This window comes from Mastigoproctus giganteus, chromosome 1 (genome assembly GCF_048544385.1).
Source record: "Mastigoproctus giganteus isolate SK-2022 chromosome 1, ASM4854438v1, whole genome shotgun sequence".
NCBI lineage: Eukaryota > Metazoa > Arthropoda > Arachnida > Uropygi > Thelyphonidae > Mastigoproctus > Mastigoproctus giganteus.
In genome coordinates this window covers 53055245-53069750 of record NC_143575.1, presented here as the reverse complement: position 1 = coordinate 53069750, position 14506 = coordinate 53055245, and the positions used below count along the sequence as shown (strand labels likewise).

At 37.7% G+C, this 14506-nt stretch overlaps 1 protein-coding gene across 4 annotated transcripts in view; it reads right to left on the bottom strand.

The window, feature by feature from the left end:
- Window positions 1–14506, bottom strand: part of hiw (MYC binding protein highwire) — a 1043263-nt gene that overhangs the window by 187403 nt on the left and 841354 nt on the right. For all 4 annotated transcript variants that reach the window (XM_090372846.1, XM_090372865.1, XM_090372875.1 and 1 more), the window contains one exon: window positions 3846–4154. In XM_090372846.1, coding sequence (XP_090228972.1) covers window positions 3846–4154 — 309 coding nt within the window. The remainder of the gene's footprint in view (window positions 1–3845; window positions 4155–14506) is intronic.

The following is a 14506-nucleotide window of genomic DNA, read 5'->3' as shown; positions in this document are numbered from 1 at the left end:
AAATTCTGGTGTGTGGTTTTGCATCACGTCTCTCAAAAAATTTTGGAAAAATGTACCAAAAAGTCTGCCTCTTTATGTACAGCCTTAATAAAATTTTTCATTAGTTCCAATTTTGTATGTAGCAGAAGCACTTTTCTTGGAAAGAAAGTTGTTCACTGATGACATTTTTGGTTGCAGGTGGGAGACTAGTCCTTTTTGACCAGATTTTTCTAATCCAAAGATCAGCTTTAGTTTTGCTCTCCTACTTACAGAGAAAGAAAGGTATTTTGGGTAACCAACTGCTTTGGATTGAAAGAAAATAGTTTTAATTTAGTCCTAAAAGTAATTGATTGCATTTCAATGGGAGTGACTTGAAAATTAGCCCCAAAGAGAAATAAATTAGTACACTGTCAAAAAGCAGAAAAAAGTTGAGTTATTTTTAATTTTATGTTATGTTATTATTTTATGTTATTTTTATTTTATGATTATGTTATTTTTAATGTAATTTAAATATATGATTAAATATATATGATTAAACTTCAATAAACTCAATTTTTCTCTAATTCATGTGGTTCTTGAGTGTCTTCTAATACTTAATATTTAGGAGTTAATTTATGACTATGCATGCCTTTCACACAATTCTTAAAATATAAATTCATGCTGCAAAAAGGCATGAGATAAGTCAAAACATTATTAACTGCAATTCTGCCTATCCACAACAAGAGGGATTTTATAATAAGAGCCCTGTGATTAATGCTAGGTAAACAATGGCAACAACACTGGCAAGATCAGACTAACAACAAACTGTGTAATTAATCAAACACTTTGACCATGGCCAACTAGCTTCCAATCCAAGAGACATGAAGAAGTGACCCTTGCTCGTTTGCAAATTGGGCATACACATGACTCACTCAGTGGTGAAGACCCTCCTCAATGCCAAAACTGTCAAATTCTGCTAACTGTACATCACTTCATGGTGAACTGTTCAAAATTTAATAGAAAATGTCTAAAAGTGTTTCAAACTATAATGAATAAGCAAAACAACCTAATGCTTAAAACAATTTTAGATGACCAGCCAAATCTTACTGACATTTTCTTTTTCCTTAAGTTAATTGGATATTTCCAAACATATACAATTAATAGTATACCATTTATAGTGAAGCTACATGATCATAAAGCAGAATCTTGACTTTCTTCTAAACTATATCAAGAAAAGTGATGTGTGAAATCACCAGTGGTAAAGAATTGATAATAATTGGGGGGGGGGGATTATAGGCCAAATGGCTTGCAAAAAAATTCAAATGGGCATGCCCATATGATGTCTCATTGTGGGTAATTTTACCTTACCTTTTATAGATTGTATATTGTGACTCAGCAATAAAACACGTGCTATCAGATTTTTGAACCAACCGGATGAATCATTTATTTCAGCAAGTAGGGGAGAGACACAAGGGATTCAAAGGTTCTAGACCAGATTCTTACCAAGATTCGTGGCAGCATACTTCGTGGTAGGATATGACTGTGCAGGAAATGACAGAGGTGACCATAAATCATAAAACAGACCTCAATTTCTTTCAGGAGAAGAGACTATAACAGATAATGTATTTCTTGGAATCTTTATTAATTAGAGAGACAACTACATGCTGGTAGTAGCTTTACAGGAGCAGAGTACGAGTCCAGACTCCATATCCAAAACTTCATTAAAGTCTATGGGATTGTAACTTTAATGAAATAGGCATGCTAATAAAACAGCTTTTGACTTGACATATCCTACACTACAATATTTTTTCATATCTGATTTGAAAAATAAGTTAAGTGGCACAGTCACTGAATACACACTCATTCACACAAAATCATGATACACTGGAGAACTTAAGTGATTAAAAATCATAACGGAAACCCGGTTCAAAAAATCTGAAGGAAAAGACACTTATTCTGCCTCATGAGGGAGATTGTTCCTAAAAGTACCATGAATAATCTTGTAATGATTACTCCTGGCAGCTAATAAAGTGATTATTCATGGCAGATGAATGTTATGCTTTACAGCAATTATAACAACTATACTATATACATTTTAACATAAATGTAATGATATACTATATCTTGCATTGTGAAGATCCTGCTGTTTTATAAATCACATACTAGAAAATATTTAAGTTATTTTAAAATAATAAGATATACATTGACTGCAATAAACTGATAATTATGAACTACAAAAAAATGAATAAAAAAAAGACGCTTCCTTTAAATTTCTCAAACTACTCCAAATAGCTGTGTAATGTCCTCCCTTAGTACCTGCTAGTGTAAAAAAAGATTCATATGTGTGAGAAGGCAATGAGTCTATATAATTCCCCCTTTTGATTAATGTATGGTCACAAATCATATGTAACTTATGCATGATATGATGTGCTATCTACATTATCATCAATTTCTTTTTAAAGCCGCACTGTAGATTTGTTAATGCCATACAAACAGTAAACCACATCTGCACTTATTACCATCCCTTAATGTACGGTGCTAGATACACACTTGATTTTCTCTTAGGTGGCATTATCATCTGCATTGTAAATATCATCCTTGGAAAATCTCCTGTGCCATTTTCAGAAAAGACTCTTTAAAAGCTTGTGCTTCAGGACATCACTTGATAAAGCTTCTCCTTGAATTTCAAGCTCCCTTATAAGGTGGCAAGATTTGAAATTTTTCAGCCATCATGTACTGCCTTTAAATTCAGATGGGCTTTTAGACTTTTGATTCAATTGTAAAGCTTTTTTGCATAACAGAGGTCCAGAAATAGGTTCGCCTCGGCTTCTCTTTTGTAGAAACCATAAATAAACAGAGTCTTTTAATTTTTCATCACTACCTTTTTTTCATAGTTTTTCTTTTTTAGAGTCATGTTCATTGTCTAACTTTGAAGTAAACTTCAAAATTTCACATTTTTCTGCTCTTTATGTCAGATATGGTTGCTTTACCAACATTAAAAATCTTAGCAAGAGATACACCAGTTTTGCCCTTTTTTAGTCTATTAATAATTGTTATCTTGTCTTGTATTGACAACACACTGCAGTTTCTTTTGCCTGTAGACACCATTATTAACACAAAGAGACAGCAGTATTCAAATTAAAAAGCAAAATCACACAGTATTTCACTTTGAAATAGCCACGAACAAAAACTCAAACGTCGAGTGATTAGAAAAAAAATGCCTGAAATAACCCCACACTGCAGTGGCTCACAGCAGACTGAATGAAAGCTAACTGGCCCCACCATACTCCTGTGCTCACAATGGACAATGGTACAACAGACAATGACACAACAAGGTCACGATAGACTATCCTGGGTCCACACAGTAGTTAAAGCCAATTTGATTTTTAACTTGTGTAATGACAAATTAAGACTATTTCTATGTTTATACTGCACATATCTTCAAATAAATAATTGGAAACAAATGCATCAAGTAGCAGAAATAATATTTCAGCATAATCAGGGCACTAAAATTAGATACTGTAATTTATTACTATTATTATTAATTTTGGTACGATGGTGGTTTGGATAATAGACATTCTACTGTAGTCTTTTTTATTTATTAATTTTTTATTTTTTTTAGCACTATCTTTCAAAATATCCTGCCAGCACCCAAGTATGGAAAGTTTAATTCATATTCATACCTCAAAAATCCATTTTACCTCCACAGAGATAAAGTAAAGGAAAGTTATATACACCAAAAGACCAACGTGACAACTGTCAGCCTGATATTTTTTTGTGATGGTGTAGAAAGAGGATTATAATCAGTGAAGAAGTGGATGAGAAAAACATCTGCAAAATGTATGACCTGCACAACATTTTATTAAAAAAATTAATTCTAAAAATACCTGTCCACTGTCTGAAGCTGCTATAACGGTTGGCACCGTTTCATCTCCTTCTTCTTCTGAACGTGATAATATTTTACTAATATTTGAAAACACATGGCTTCTATGTAAAAATGCATGGTCTGATGGATGAAACTTTAGGCACCAGCACCTCATAGCCATCTGCTGAAGTGCTGAATTCATTGGAAGTAGCATCATAATGTCTGATATTGTTTGTAGCAATGCATGGAACGTCTGTGGTAAAGGATGAGCAGCTTCTCCTGCAATTGTAATATCAGACAGAGGATGTTCACAAACACCCAAATCACGATCCTGGAAAATTAAAAAACGGAAGTTCACATATATCACAATTTGTCAATAAAAGATAATCAAACATTTTCCAATAATAGTCTATGCAAAACATAATCAATATATTTCTAACCAAAAGGAATACACACAGACAGCACTTAAAAGTAAAATTCCAAATGTTTACCAATATCTGGAAATAATTTTAGGATGCTAGATCAGAATCATCTAGTATGGCATAATAGAACACATCAGTCCCAACAATCAGCCTTTCATTCCCTATTTTCTAACTTACAATCCTATTTCTTGTTACATGTTAGATCTACTGGATCTTCAGAACTAGCCAGAATAAACCATTTAATGTTTGCTTGACCCACTAGTCCACATTACTCTTGAGTGTTGCTGGGTTAATTACCATTCATTTCATTTCAAATAACTGTTCAACTAATTTCCCTGAAAAACTGGTCTCTTCTGAAAAAGAATGCCAACTAGCATTGCCAAGCACACTGCTAAAAGATAATGTTAGCATTAGTAGAGGCATACAATGCAAGAAAGCAAGCTTATGTGGCATCAGCCAAAATAAAAAAAATAAAAAAAACACTCCCATTTCACCCCTCCATTTGTTCCAAATGCCTGTCCAGCTCAGCCTTAAATTTATTTAGGCTGTCAACTTCCACAAAAAAAGATGAGAATCTGTTCCACCAATTACCCACCCGCTGGCTAAAGGCAAATTTCTGCACATCTATTCTATAACTGAATTTCTTCAATTTGAATCTATACCCCCTCAAGGGTCTAAATCTGAGCAAGAGGAAGAATCCCATCAGCATTCAGCTTGCTCAACCCGTTCAACACCTTATACACCTCAATCAGATCACCTCGCTGGTTGTTATTTGGTTTTTAGGAGCATTAGCAACTAAGGCCATATTGCTCCGGGATATGAGGTTGTCATTCCCTGACCTTTCCACATCTTCCGTATTTGGTGGTGACGGGCTCAAATCCCAGTCTAATAAAGAAGCGTGTGCTACACACTGCTGCTCCTTCCCACCTGGCTACGGAGGCGCCGATCATCTCGCAGGTGCCTACTCTCCAGGAGCTGCAATTTGCAGAACTTAAGCCTTTCTTGGAAAGAGCACCCCTTTGTTCCACTCGCCAATCTTGTTGCCCTTCTTGTGTACTCTTTCTAGCAACTATACATCCATTCTAAAATGAAGCCTCAGGAACTGTGTGGGTGTGTTATGTGTGTTTAATGGCGCATAAGCGACACTGGCTATAGTGCACCTCTCAGGACCTGTACACAGTACTCTACATGTGGCCTGACCATTGCCTTGTACAATGGGATGATCATCTCCCTATCCCTGCTAGCAAAATTCCTATATCATTGACAGGACTCCATTACCTGCCCTGGCAGACCATATGCAATGCTCACCAAACTTCATGTTTGACGGCACAATTACCCCCAGGTCTTTTTCACTTTCCACTTCCCTGAGTGTAGTACCACATGGTTCGTACATTTCTCTTGGGTGATTGCTACCCATATGCAGTACTTTGCATTTGTCAATGTTAAACTTCAGTTGCCACTTCTCAGCCCATTTGCCCAATTTGTCTAGATCCAGTTGGAGTAGCATACTGTCTTTACTATCGTTAACAACCCTGGCAACCTTTGTATCATCTGCAAACTTGGACATTAATCCTGATATACCTTCATCAATATCATTGATGAAAACACAAACTAACAATGGGCCCAGCATCGAACCCTGGGGAACTCCACTAAAAGCATTTGTCAACGAAGAGCAGTGTACAGTGATTACTACTCTCTGTCGTCTCCCACTCAACCATCCCTTTATCCAATGTAGTAACTTACCCTTAATGCCATACCTCTCCAATTTGTACAGCAATCATCCATGTGCAACAGTATCAAAAGCTTTCCTGAAATCCAAGTATATCAAAATTATTTTTGACATTCAGTTCCTTTGTGACCCCTCATAGTATCCCATCAAATTGGTCAGACAAGACCTTTAACAAACACATGCTGTGTCTTAACTATTACTGCAGTCTTGTTTAGATGACCCTGCAATGCTTCTTTAACCAGTGACTCCATTATTTCCCCCCAGAACACAAGTTAAACTAACAGGTCTATAGTACTGGTGTCACCTTTTGAACCCCCTTTGTGAATTGGTGATACATTGGTACACCTCCAGTCCATGGGGATCTCCCCTGAGTCCAAGGAAGCTCTCATAATTATGGCTAAGGGTTTGCTTACTTCCTTTGCTGTCTCTTTTAATATAAAACAATAGATCCCGTCCACCCCAGGTGCCTTCCTTATGTTTAACTTCAACAATTTCTCTTCCTGTTACAGTTTGATAAACTTCTGGCATTCCTTTCATTGAATAACTAATCATGTCTGAATGTAGATGCAAAATACTCATTCAGTTTATCAGCTACCTAAGCATGATCATCAATAGTCAACCCATCTATGTTAAATGGTTCAATCTTATTTATCTCTTTCCTTCTAGAGTTTACATAAGTAAAGAACTCTTTTCTGTTTTTCTTTGCATCCTTTGCCAAAGATTTCTTGTAATCTGCCTTCACCTGCCTAACCTCCTTTGTGACTTGATTAAAGACAAGCTTATATCTGCCATAGGCTTCTGTGTCACCTGATAATTTATATGCATACCATACATTTTTCTTCTCTGCCATGAGTCTCATTAATTCATCTGACATCCATTTAGGCCTGAACCTTGAACAGTATTTCTTAGTTGGAATGAAAAGCCTAGTAGCCTCCAAGGTTAAACCTCTGAAGGCTTCCCATTTAGAATTCAATTTTGGTAAATCATCAGTTGATCCCACTGTACAGAATTAAAGAACTGTCTGAGATCCCTGTAGTCAACTTTACGAAAGCAAAAGCCCTTCCCTTTAGCCTTGATGGTAGTTACATCTTTAAGTAATTCCCATATCAGTACATTGTGATCACTGTCACCCAGTGGTTCCTTTATCTATAAATTCTTAATGCATGAATAATCACTGCTGATAGTCAGATCAAGAGTATTACTCCCTCTGGTTGCCTCTCGAACATGCTGCTGGAGAAAACAGTCATCCAATAAATCCAAAAAAGTCTTGCTAGTGTGCGCGAGTGACCAATCTACAAGTTCCACTCAATATCTGGAAAGTTAAAATCCCCCATTATAAGACATTCTGATTTACTGGCACACTATTTCTCTGCACATAATTATACTCATTGTACATCAGATGCTATAACGAGTATAATACTAATTATACTCATCCGATTCATTAGGCCTATAACACACACACCTACTCTCATTTTTCCTTTCCCAGTGCTTATGTCACACCAAACAGACTCAACATCGCATTGTCCACCAACATCAATTGGATGCATTTCCATAGATTTTATGTGTTTCTGAACTAACAGCATAACCCCTCCTCCCTTCCTGTCCTGCCTATCCTTTCTATACACATTGTATTCCCCAAATTCCAATTCTGGACTTCTTATATCTGTATGGCACCATGTCTCTGATATTCCAACAATATCTGACTTGGATGTCTTGACCAGCACTTCAAGGTCATCAAATTTATTAACTATACTCCTAGCATTGGTGTACATGCAAGTATACATGCACCTGTTTCTACTCTTAGTTACCCTAACACAGCCCATGTATTTATTTGTTCTTTCTTTATTTATTTATTTGTTCTTTCGGTATTTATTTATTTGACTCCCAACCCCTCCAACATAACCCCTCCTCCCTTCCTGTCCTGCCTATCCTTTCTATACACATTGTATTCCCCAAATTCCAATTCTGGACTTCTTATATCTGTATGGCACCATGTCTCTGATATTCCAACAATATCTGACTTGGATGTCTTGACTAGCACTTCAAGCTCATCAAATTTATTAACTATACTCCTAGCATTGGTGTACATGCAAGTATACATGCACCTGTTTCTACTCTTAGTTACCCTAACACGTTCCATGTATTTATTTGTTCTTTATTTATTTATTTATTTGTTCTTTCGGTATTTATTTATTTGACTCCCAACAGTCCTGGAAATCTCCATTGCCGTGCTTTCCATGCTGCTGCTCATTCCAATAGAAGCAGTGGAAGAATCACTTTTGCCTCTGCCTGCAGCCACTGTTAACCTTTTAGTCTGTATATCCCTCCTAAGCCAGCAGTTTTTTGATCGACCTAACACTGCCTTGATAGCATCGGCAAATATTCTTGCACCCTTTCTATTTAAGTGTACCCCACAACTGTAGAAGCAGTGTCTCCTGTCAATAAGCACAGACCAGGCTGAAAAACATTCTACCCCTTGAACCTTACACAATCTCTACAGGGCCGAATTGATCAACAAGGCTCTCATCATATACTCCCTCCTATCGTGTCTGAGCAGAATTGCAGATACTTTCACATTCAACCCTAACTCGTGACTTTTTTTTTTCAACATTGACCTGTACTTGTTGAGTAAATCTGCAGGTCTCTTACTCTTAATGTCATTAGTTCCAACGTGTACAACAATATCACCTTTTGTGTCCTTAAAAGATGATATCTGCTCTACAATGTCATAAACCTTTGCTCCTGGCAGACATACGCTGGTCCCGTTCCACCTATCCTTCTTGCATAGTATATTATCAGCCTCCCTGACAATAGAGTTATCAACGAAAACTAGTTCCTTTGGGACCAGTGCATTCTGCCTTGGAGATTGCCTCTGTGTTGCCTGATGCACAGGAGTGAGCTCTGCCGTTGAGCTGGGCAGCTGAGAGCTTGATATGCCTCTCGTATTAATTTCTTCGTGGGCATTTACCCTACACCTCAAGTTCTCATAGAAGCCCATCAGAATGCTGAGTTGGTGCCTAATTTCTTGACACTCTAGGCATCTAGCACACACAAAGACATCCTCCTTGGCTAGACCATGTCCTGTTTTAGAAAGTTCAGCAAACATTTCACATTTCGCCCATTCTTTGAGACTGTGATGCATTGGAGAATCGCCCCCTTTATTTCTCCCCTGAGTCACAGCACTCTCGCTAGTCTGTGATCTTTGCTTCGCAGCTCTAGTCTTGGCCATGATTTCCATTTAAATACAGTTTAATTAACAATGGAATTTAATAAGATTAATAAATATTTTTGATTAATTGATAATACTATACTAAGCTAACAGATTCCTAATACAGTGCTTCGTATTACGTTATAACTTTTGCTGTCAGTTTGAGATATATACGTTGCGCTATTTCTTATAGATTACAATATGGCGGCTAGTTCAACAATATTGGCGCGAACACCGGGAGTTGTAATTTCCAAAATTGTTGCACTGCTGCTAAAAGATATACGTATATATATATTTTTCCAACTTTCAAGCTCTATGATTATATAATTGATAATAATTTTTTTCCTAATTAACAGACTGGAAATCTTTTTCTATTCGGAGACCATATTACATGAAAAAAATTCTCATCTCTTGCATACTTTGTTTGTTAATCAAAGTACACAAGGAATGAGAATATTTTGTATTTTTACATCAATCTGTGGCATGACACTGCCACAGATTGACATATGAGTTTTTGTATGTGCAATTGCAACTTTATGTAATGATGCCTGGAATTTGAATGAATATTTATTTTCAAAAATAAAACTGCATTTTGTGTTCTATTCATTTTATAACTAACATATTCATAATCCACAACATTCCAATAATTCTATACCAGTACCAATATTTTAAATGTACCAGAACTTTAATTGCAGCTTCTTTCCTTTATAATCTACATGTTGTTACTACAGTGCTAGCTGTCAGGGAAATGGGAAATATACTGAACGAAAAAGGATAGGTGGAAAAGGACCAGGGTCTGCCAGGGTTAAAAGTTAAGGATGATGAAGAGCAGATATCATCTTTTAGGGGTGCGAAAGGTGATATTTTTGTACATACTGGCATTAATGACATTAAGAGTAGGAGATCTGCAGACTTACTGAATAAGTACAGCACAATGTTGAAAAAAAGTGGGAGTTTGGGTTAAATTCGAAAGTGTCTGCAATTCTGTCCAGACATAATGGGAGGGAGTGTATGATGTGAGCATTGTCAATCAATTCAGCCATGGAGAGATTGTGCAAGACTCGTGGTAGAATTTTTCTGTGCTTGTTAACACAAGAGACTGCTTCTACAGGGATGGGGATACACTTAAACAGAAAAGGTACAAGAATATTTGCTGCTACTATCGGAACAGCGTTAGGTAGGTCAGAAAACTGCTAGATTGGGGGTTCATTCCAAACTTCTATTGGAATGAGCATGCAGCCTTGAAAGAAAGGTGCTGGGGATTTCAAGAGCTGCTGAGAGGGAGTCATCATAAAACAAGAAAAAACATGGGCTGAGTTAGGGTAACTAAGAGTAAAAACAGGTGCACGTACACCAATGCTAGGAGTGTAGTAAATAAATTTATTCAATTTGAAGTGCTGATCAAGACATCAAATGCAGACATTGTTGAGATTTCAGACCACGGTATCATTCAGATACAATGTATAAAGAAAGGACAAAGTCAAGTCAAAGTATTTTATTATTTTTTGGCGGGCTCCAGGGTTTCCCCTATTCGCCGCTGAAAGTAATCTATACATTGTGTACAATTTATAATGATTAATTATACATGAAAAGTACAATGATTAATTATACATGAAAAGTAGAATGATTAATTATACATAAAAGGACTATATACAATGATGATACATAAATAAATACTGGGCTTCGGAGTCCAGCAGACTGATCAATACATCAGGTAAGAGTAATCCAAAGAAACAGTCTAGCATTTTACTGAACCTCAGGAGCAAGAATTCTTTTTCTCCGTTTAAACAATTTCTCTGCATTGGTGGAGAAGGCAGTATAATATTCAGAACAGTTAACCAATCTTGGCAGTTCGGAGCAGTCAAATACATTTGTGAGAAGTTGAAAGTCCAGTCTTAAATCATCGTACAGGGGACAATGAAAGACAAGGTGCTCAACAGTTTTTTGAGCACCACAACTACAGAGAGGAGTGTTACTTAATCCTAGTGAGAACAATTTAAAGTTAAGACTTCCATGACCGGTATATAAAAACGTAACGTATAAACCAGGATTGAACCAGTCCATTTTCTTGTCGTAATCAACAACCTCAGGAAAAAACTTAAAGGTCTCCCTACCCAAGGTAGAGGTAGACCAGGTATTTTGGCATACTCTACAACATTCATTTCTCATTCTTTTAATGTCTACCTTTTCTTGCAAGTCAGTATTATATGTTATACCATTTACAATCGCAGGAACATTTTTTCTTCTACAATATAAAAGATAATGTAACATTACTTCATATTGGATTGGCAGTCGATGACTGAGGACCTGGAGAGCAGCTGTAGAGACAGTTCGACAAGCTCTACTTACAGCGAGAAAAAAGAATCTTTGTGCTTGGGTAAGATATTTTTGAACAAGGGAGTTACCGATTCTGTATCCCCAGGCCCCAGCCGCATAACACACAATTGGTATAAATATACAACTGTAGTATAATTTAATGGAAGATTTCTTAACACCAAAAGTACTCCTGGTAATCTTAATAATTTTATAGGTCATAGCTTTTATTTTCTGAAGTAAATATTTTGCATGGTAATTAAAATTAAGACGGTCATCAAAATAAATTCCTAAGTATTTATGCTGCCGAGTACTCCTAATCATTTCTCCATTCAACTTAATAACAGGTGGTCTATTCACATCAAGAGAGCCTTTTAGCAACATTTGTTTTATTAGTCAAGATTTGAAGTTTATGTGTTTGACACCAGATATCCAAGTCCTCTAGAACTTCATTTGCTCTGCACTCTAGCTCCCGGCGGGAATTACCAAAAATCAGAATAGCAAGGTCGTCTGCATAAGCTATCTGAAGGAAGCTGTCTCGATCAACCAAGAGCCACCCATCAAGGACCATGTTCCAGCACACAGGGCCAAGAACAGAGCCCTGAGGGCAGCCCCTAGAAACAGATCTGGAGACAGAGCAGAATCCTGAGGAAACTGTGATGCTGCGAGAATCAAAGTAATTCGAAAGGAAACAGTAAATAGGAGCAGAGACCTCAGCCTCTCCGGACCTCGCCAGGACACTCGGCCACCAAACAGTGTCAAATGTCCCTTGGAAATCAACAAAGAGACCGAAGACATATTTAGAATTGGAATTTTGAACAGAACTCAAAACCTGACAAATAGCATCAACAGAAGACCTTCCACGTGTAAAGCCAAATTGAAGTGGGGAACTTAGGTTTCTGTCTAAATAGTAATTTAGAAGACGAGAAACAATTTAATTTTTCCAAGGCTTTGCCAAGGATGGGCAGCAGTGCAATGGGCCTGTAAGAGGCCGGATCATTGGAGGGTTTGTCAAAGGACTTAAGCAGAAGTTTAAGTTTAGCCTGTTTCCAAGCCAGTGGGAATAATCCTGAAGACAGACAAGCATTCAAAAGATTTAATATAATTAATGGACAATTTTTCCAAAATCTTTTAAGTACGGAAACCTCAAGGAGATCCTGTCCAGGACATTTACCATCCCTTAAGGTTGAGATAGCAGATTCCAACTCAGTATCCGTAAAAGGAGCTTTGGTTCGGGGCCCTTGGTAAGATAAATGATCTGATCTCATTGTAGTTTGGATGGTGTTTTCACAGGAGGCAGTGTCCTCATGGAGCAAGCCGTCCAAGATAGCATTTATGGACAAACTCCAGTCCAAGGTTTCATTACCATTTACAATAATAGAAGAAAGAACATCGCCGGGACGAACCTTGTTAGTAACAAGTTTGTAGGGTAATTCCCCATGGATCTTCATTTATGTTATGATGAACAAACCTTGCCCAAGCAAGTTTCTTCTCTTGGAAAATGGTATTGAAATAACTCCTTCTATTGGATTTATACAACTCACCAGTCTGTCAATCTCATCTCTGGGCCTGTTAGCTCTCTTTGCTCTCTGAAAATTACGACGAGCATTTTGTAAGTTTCTTCTGAGAATTGTGAGATTTGGGGTCCACCATGAAACACTATTCATTTTTCGTTTTTTCTTTTTTAGAGTGGACTCACAGACGGTGATTAGAATCTCTTGAACCCTAGAAACCTGCATATCAGCAGGAAGTGAGCCAAGTTGGACGATTATTTCTTCTGAAGTAAGCTCATGTACTTTTACATCAAAGATATTCCAATTGATGTGTTTTGTCTTAAACTGCGGGAAGTGCATCGCGTAGGCCCACATCTAGAGACCTCAGTATACCGCAACCCATGTGGTGCGGTCAATTCACTAACTACAGGTCCGGCCACGCACCAAGCCATCTCAATAGCACTGCCCGCACCCTATTCTCCAGGGCTTGGAGCCATTCCAGCACCGACACAATTAGGCGTAACGAGATCTCCCTGGTGAAGGCGGACCTAACCAAATGTGGTTATCCATCCCATGTACTAAGCAGATGCCTATTACAGGCAGAAGAACTCACATCCAACCCAAGACCACCGAACCAAGTCGGTATATCGTCCGCCTACATTCCCTATTAACCAGGCGTGTCAGGACGGATCTCGAAGGTCCTTAGAAGTTACAACATCAAATGTGTGCAATTACCCTGCAGGAACCTATGTTCACTTGTCTCCAGCGTGAAGACCCCTGTCACACCTGTCTTACACAGCAATGTGGTATATCACATCACCTGTAGAGACTGTAACAGTTGCTACATGCTACATAGGAGAAACATCAAGGCGTCTCCAGGATCGCCTCATGGAACACGACAGAGCAATCCGGCTGGCCGAAACTGACCAGTCCGCGGTCGCGGAACATTTTTGGGCCACCAACCACGATCTTGATCCCAAACGCGACTTCGAAACAGTAGACCACTCACGACACTTTCGCCACCGCCTATGGCTAGAATCACTCAACATAGTAAACAATCCAAAGGCATTAAATCGCCAGAAAGGCATAAGTCTACATCCCATCCTAGAGACAACCGTTTTATTGATGGAGGATCAGTGGCGTAGAAAGCAGCACGTCCGCGCAACAACAATGACGCATGATTAACATGCTTCACTCAGCTCGTTGTATTGTATTTAATTTGTCAGTTGACAAAGGGACACGCGTCCCAAAAGCTACTGATTTTTGTTAATCTATTTGTATAACTGGTTTATAACTAACTTACGTGTATATTAAACATCCAGAAGTAGTTTGCCAACATGCATTCATTCCAGAAACCTTCATATTAATTTTCCATTGATTATTGTCTTGATGGAATTGTTTTCCCTGCTCATCACTCACCATTTCAACGTTTTTAGGAAAGAAGTATAAATGCAAATGCAAGAAATTAAGTTTCAGTGACATATAGCATCCAATTTATTAACAGGCACCTTGCATGCA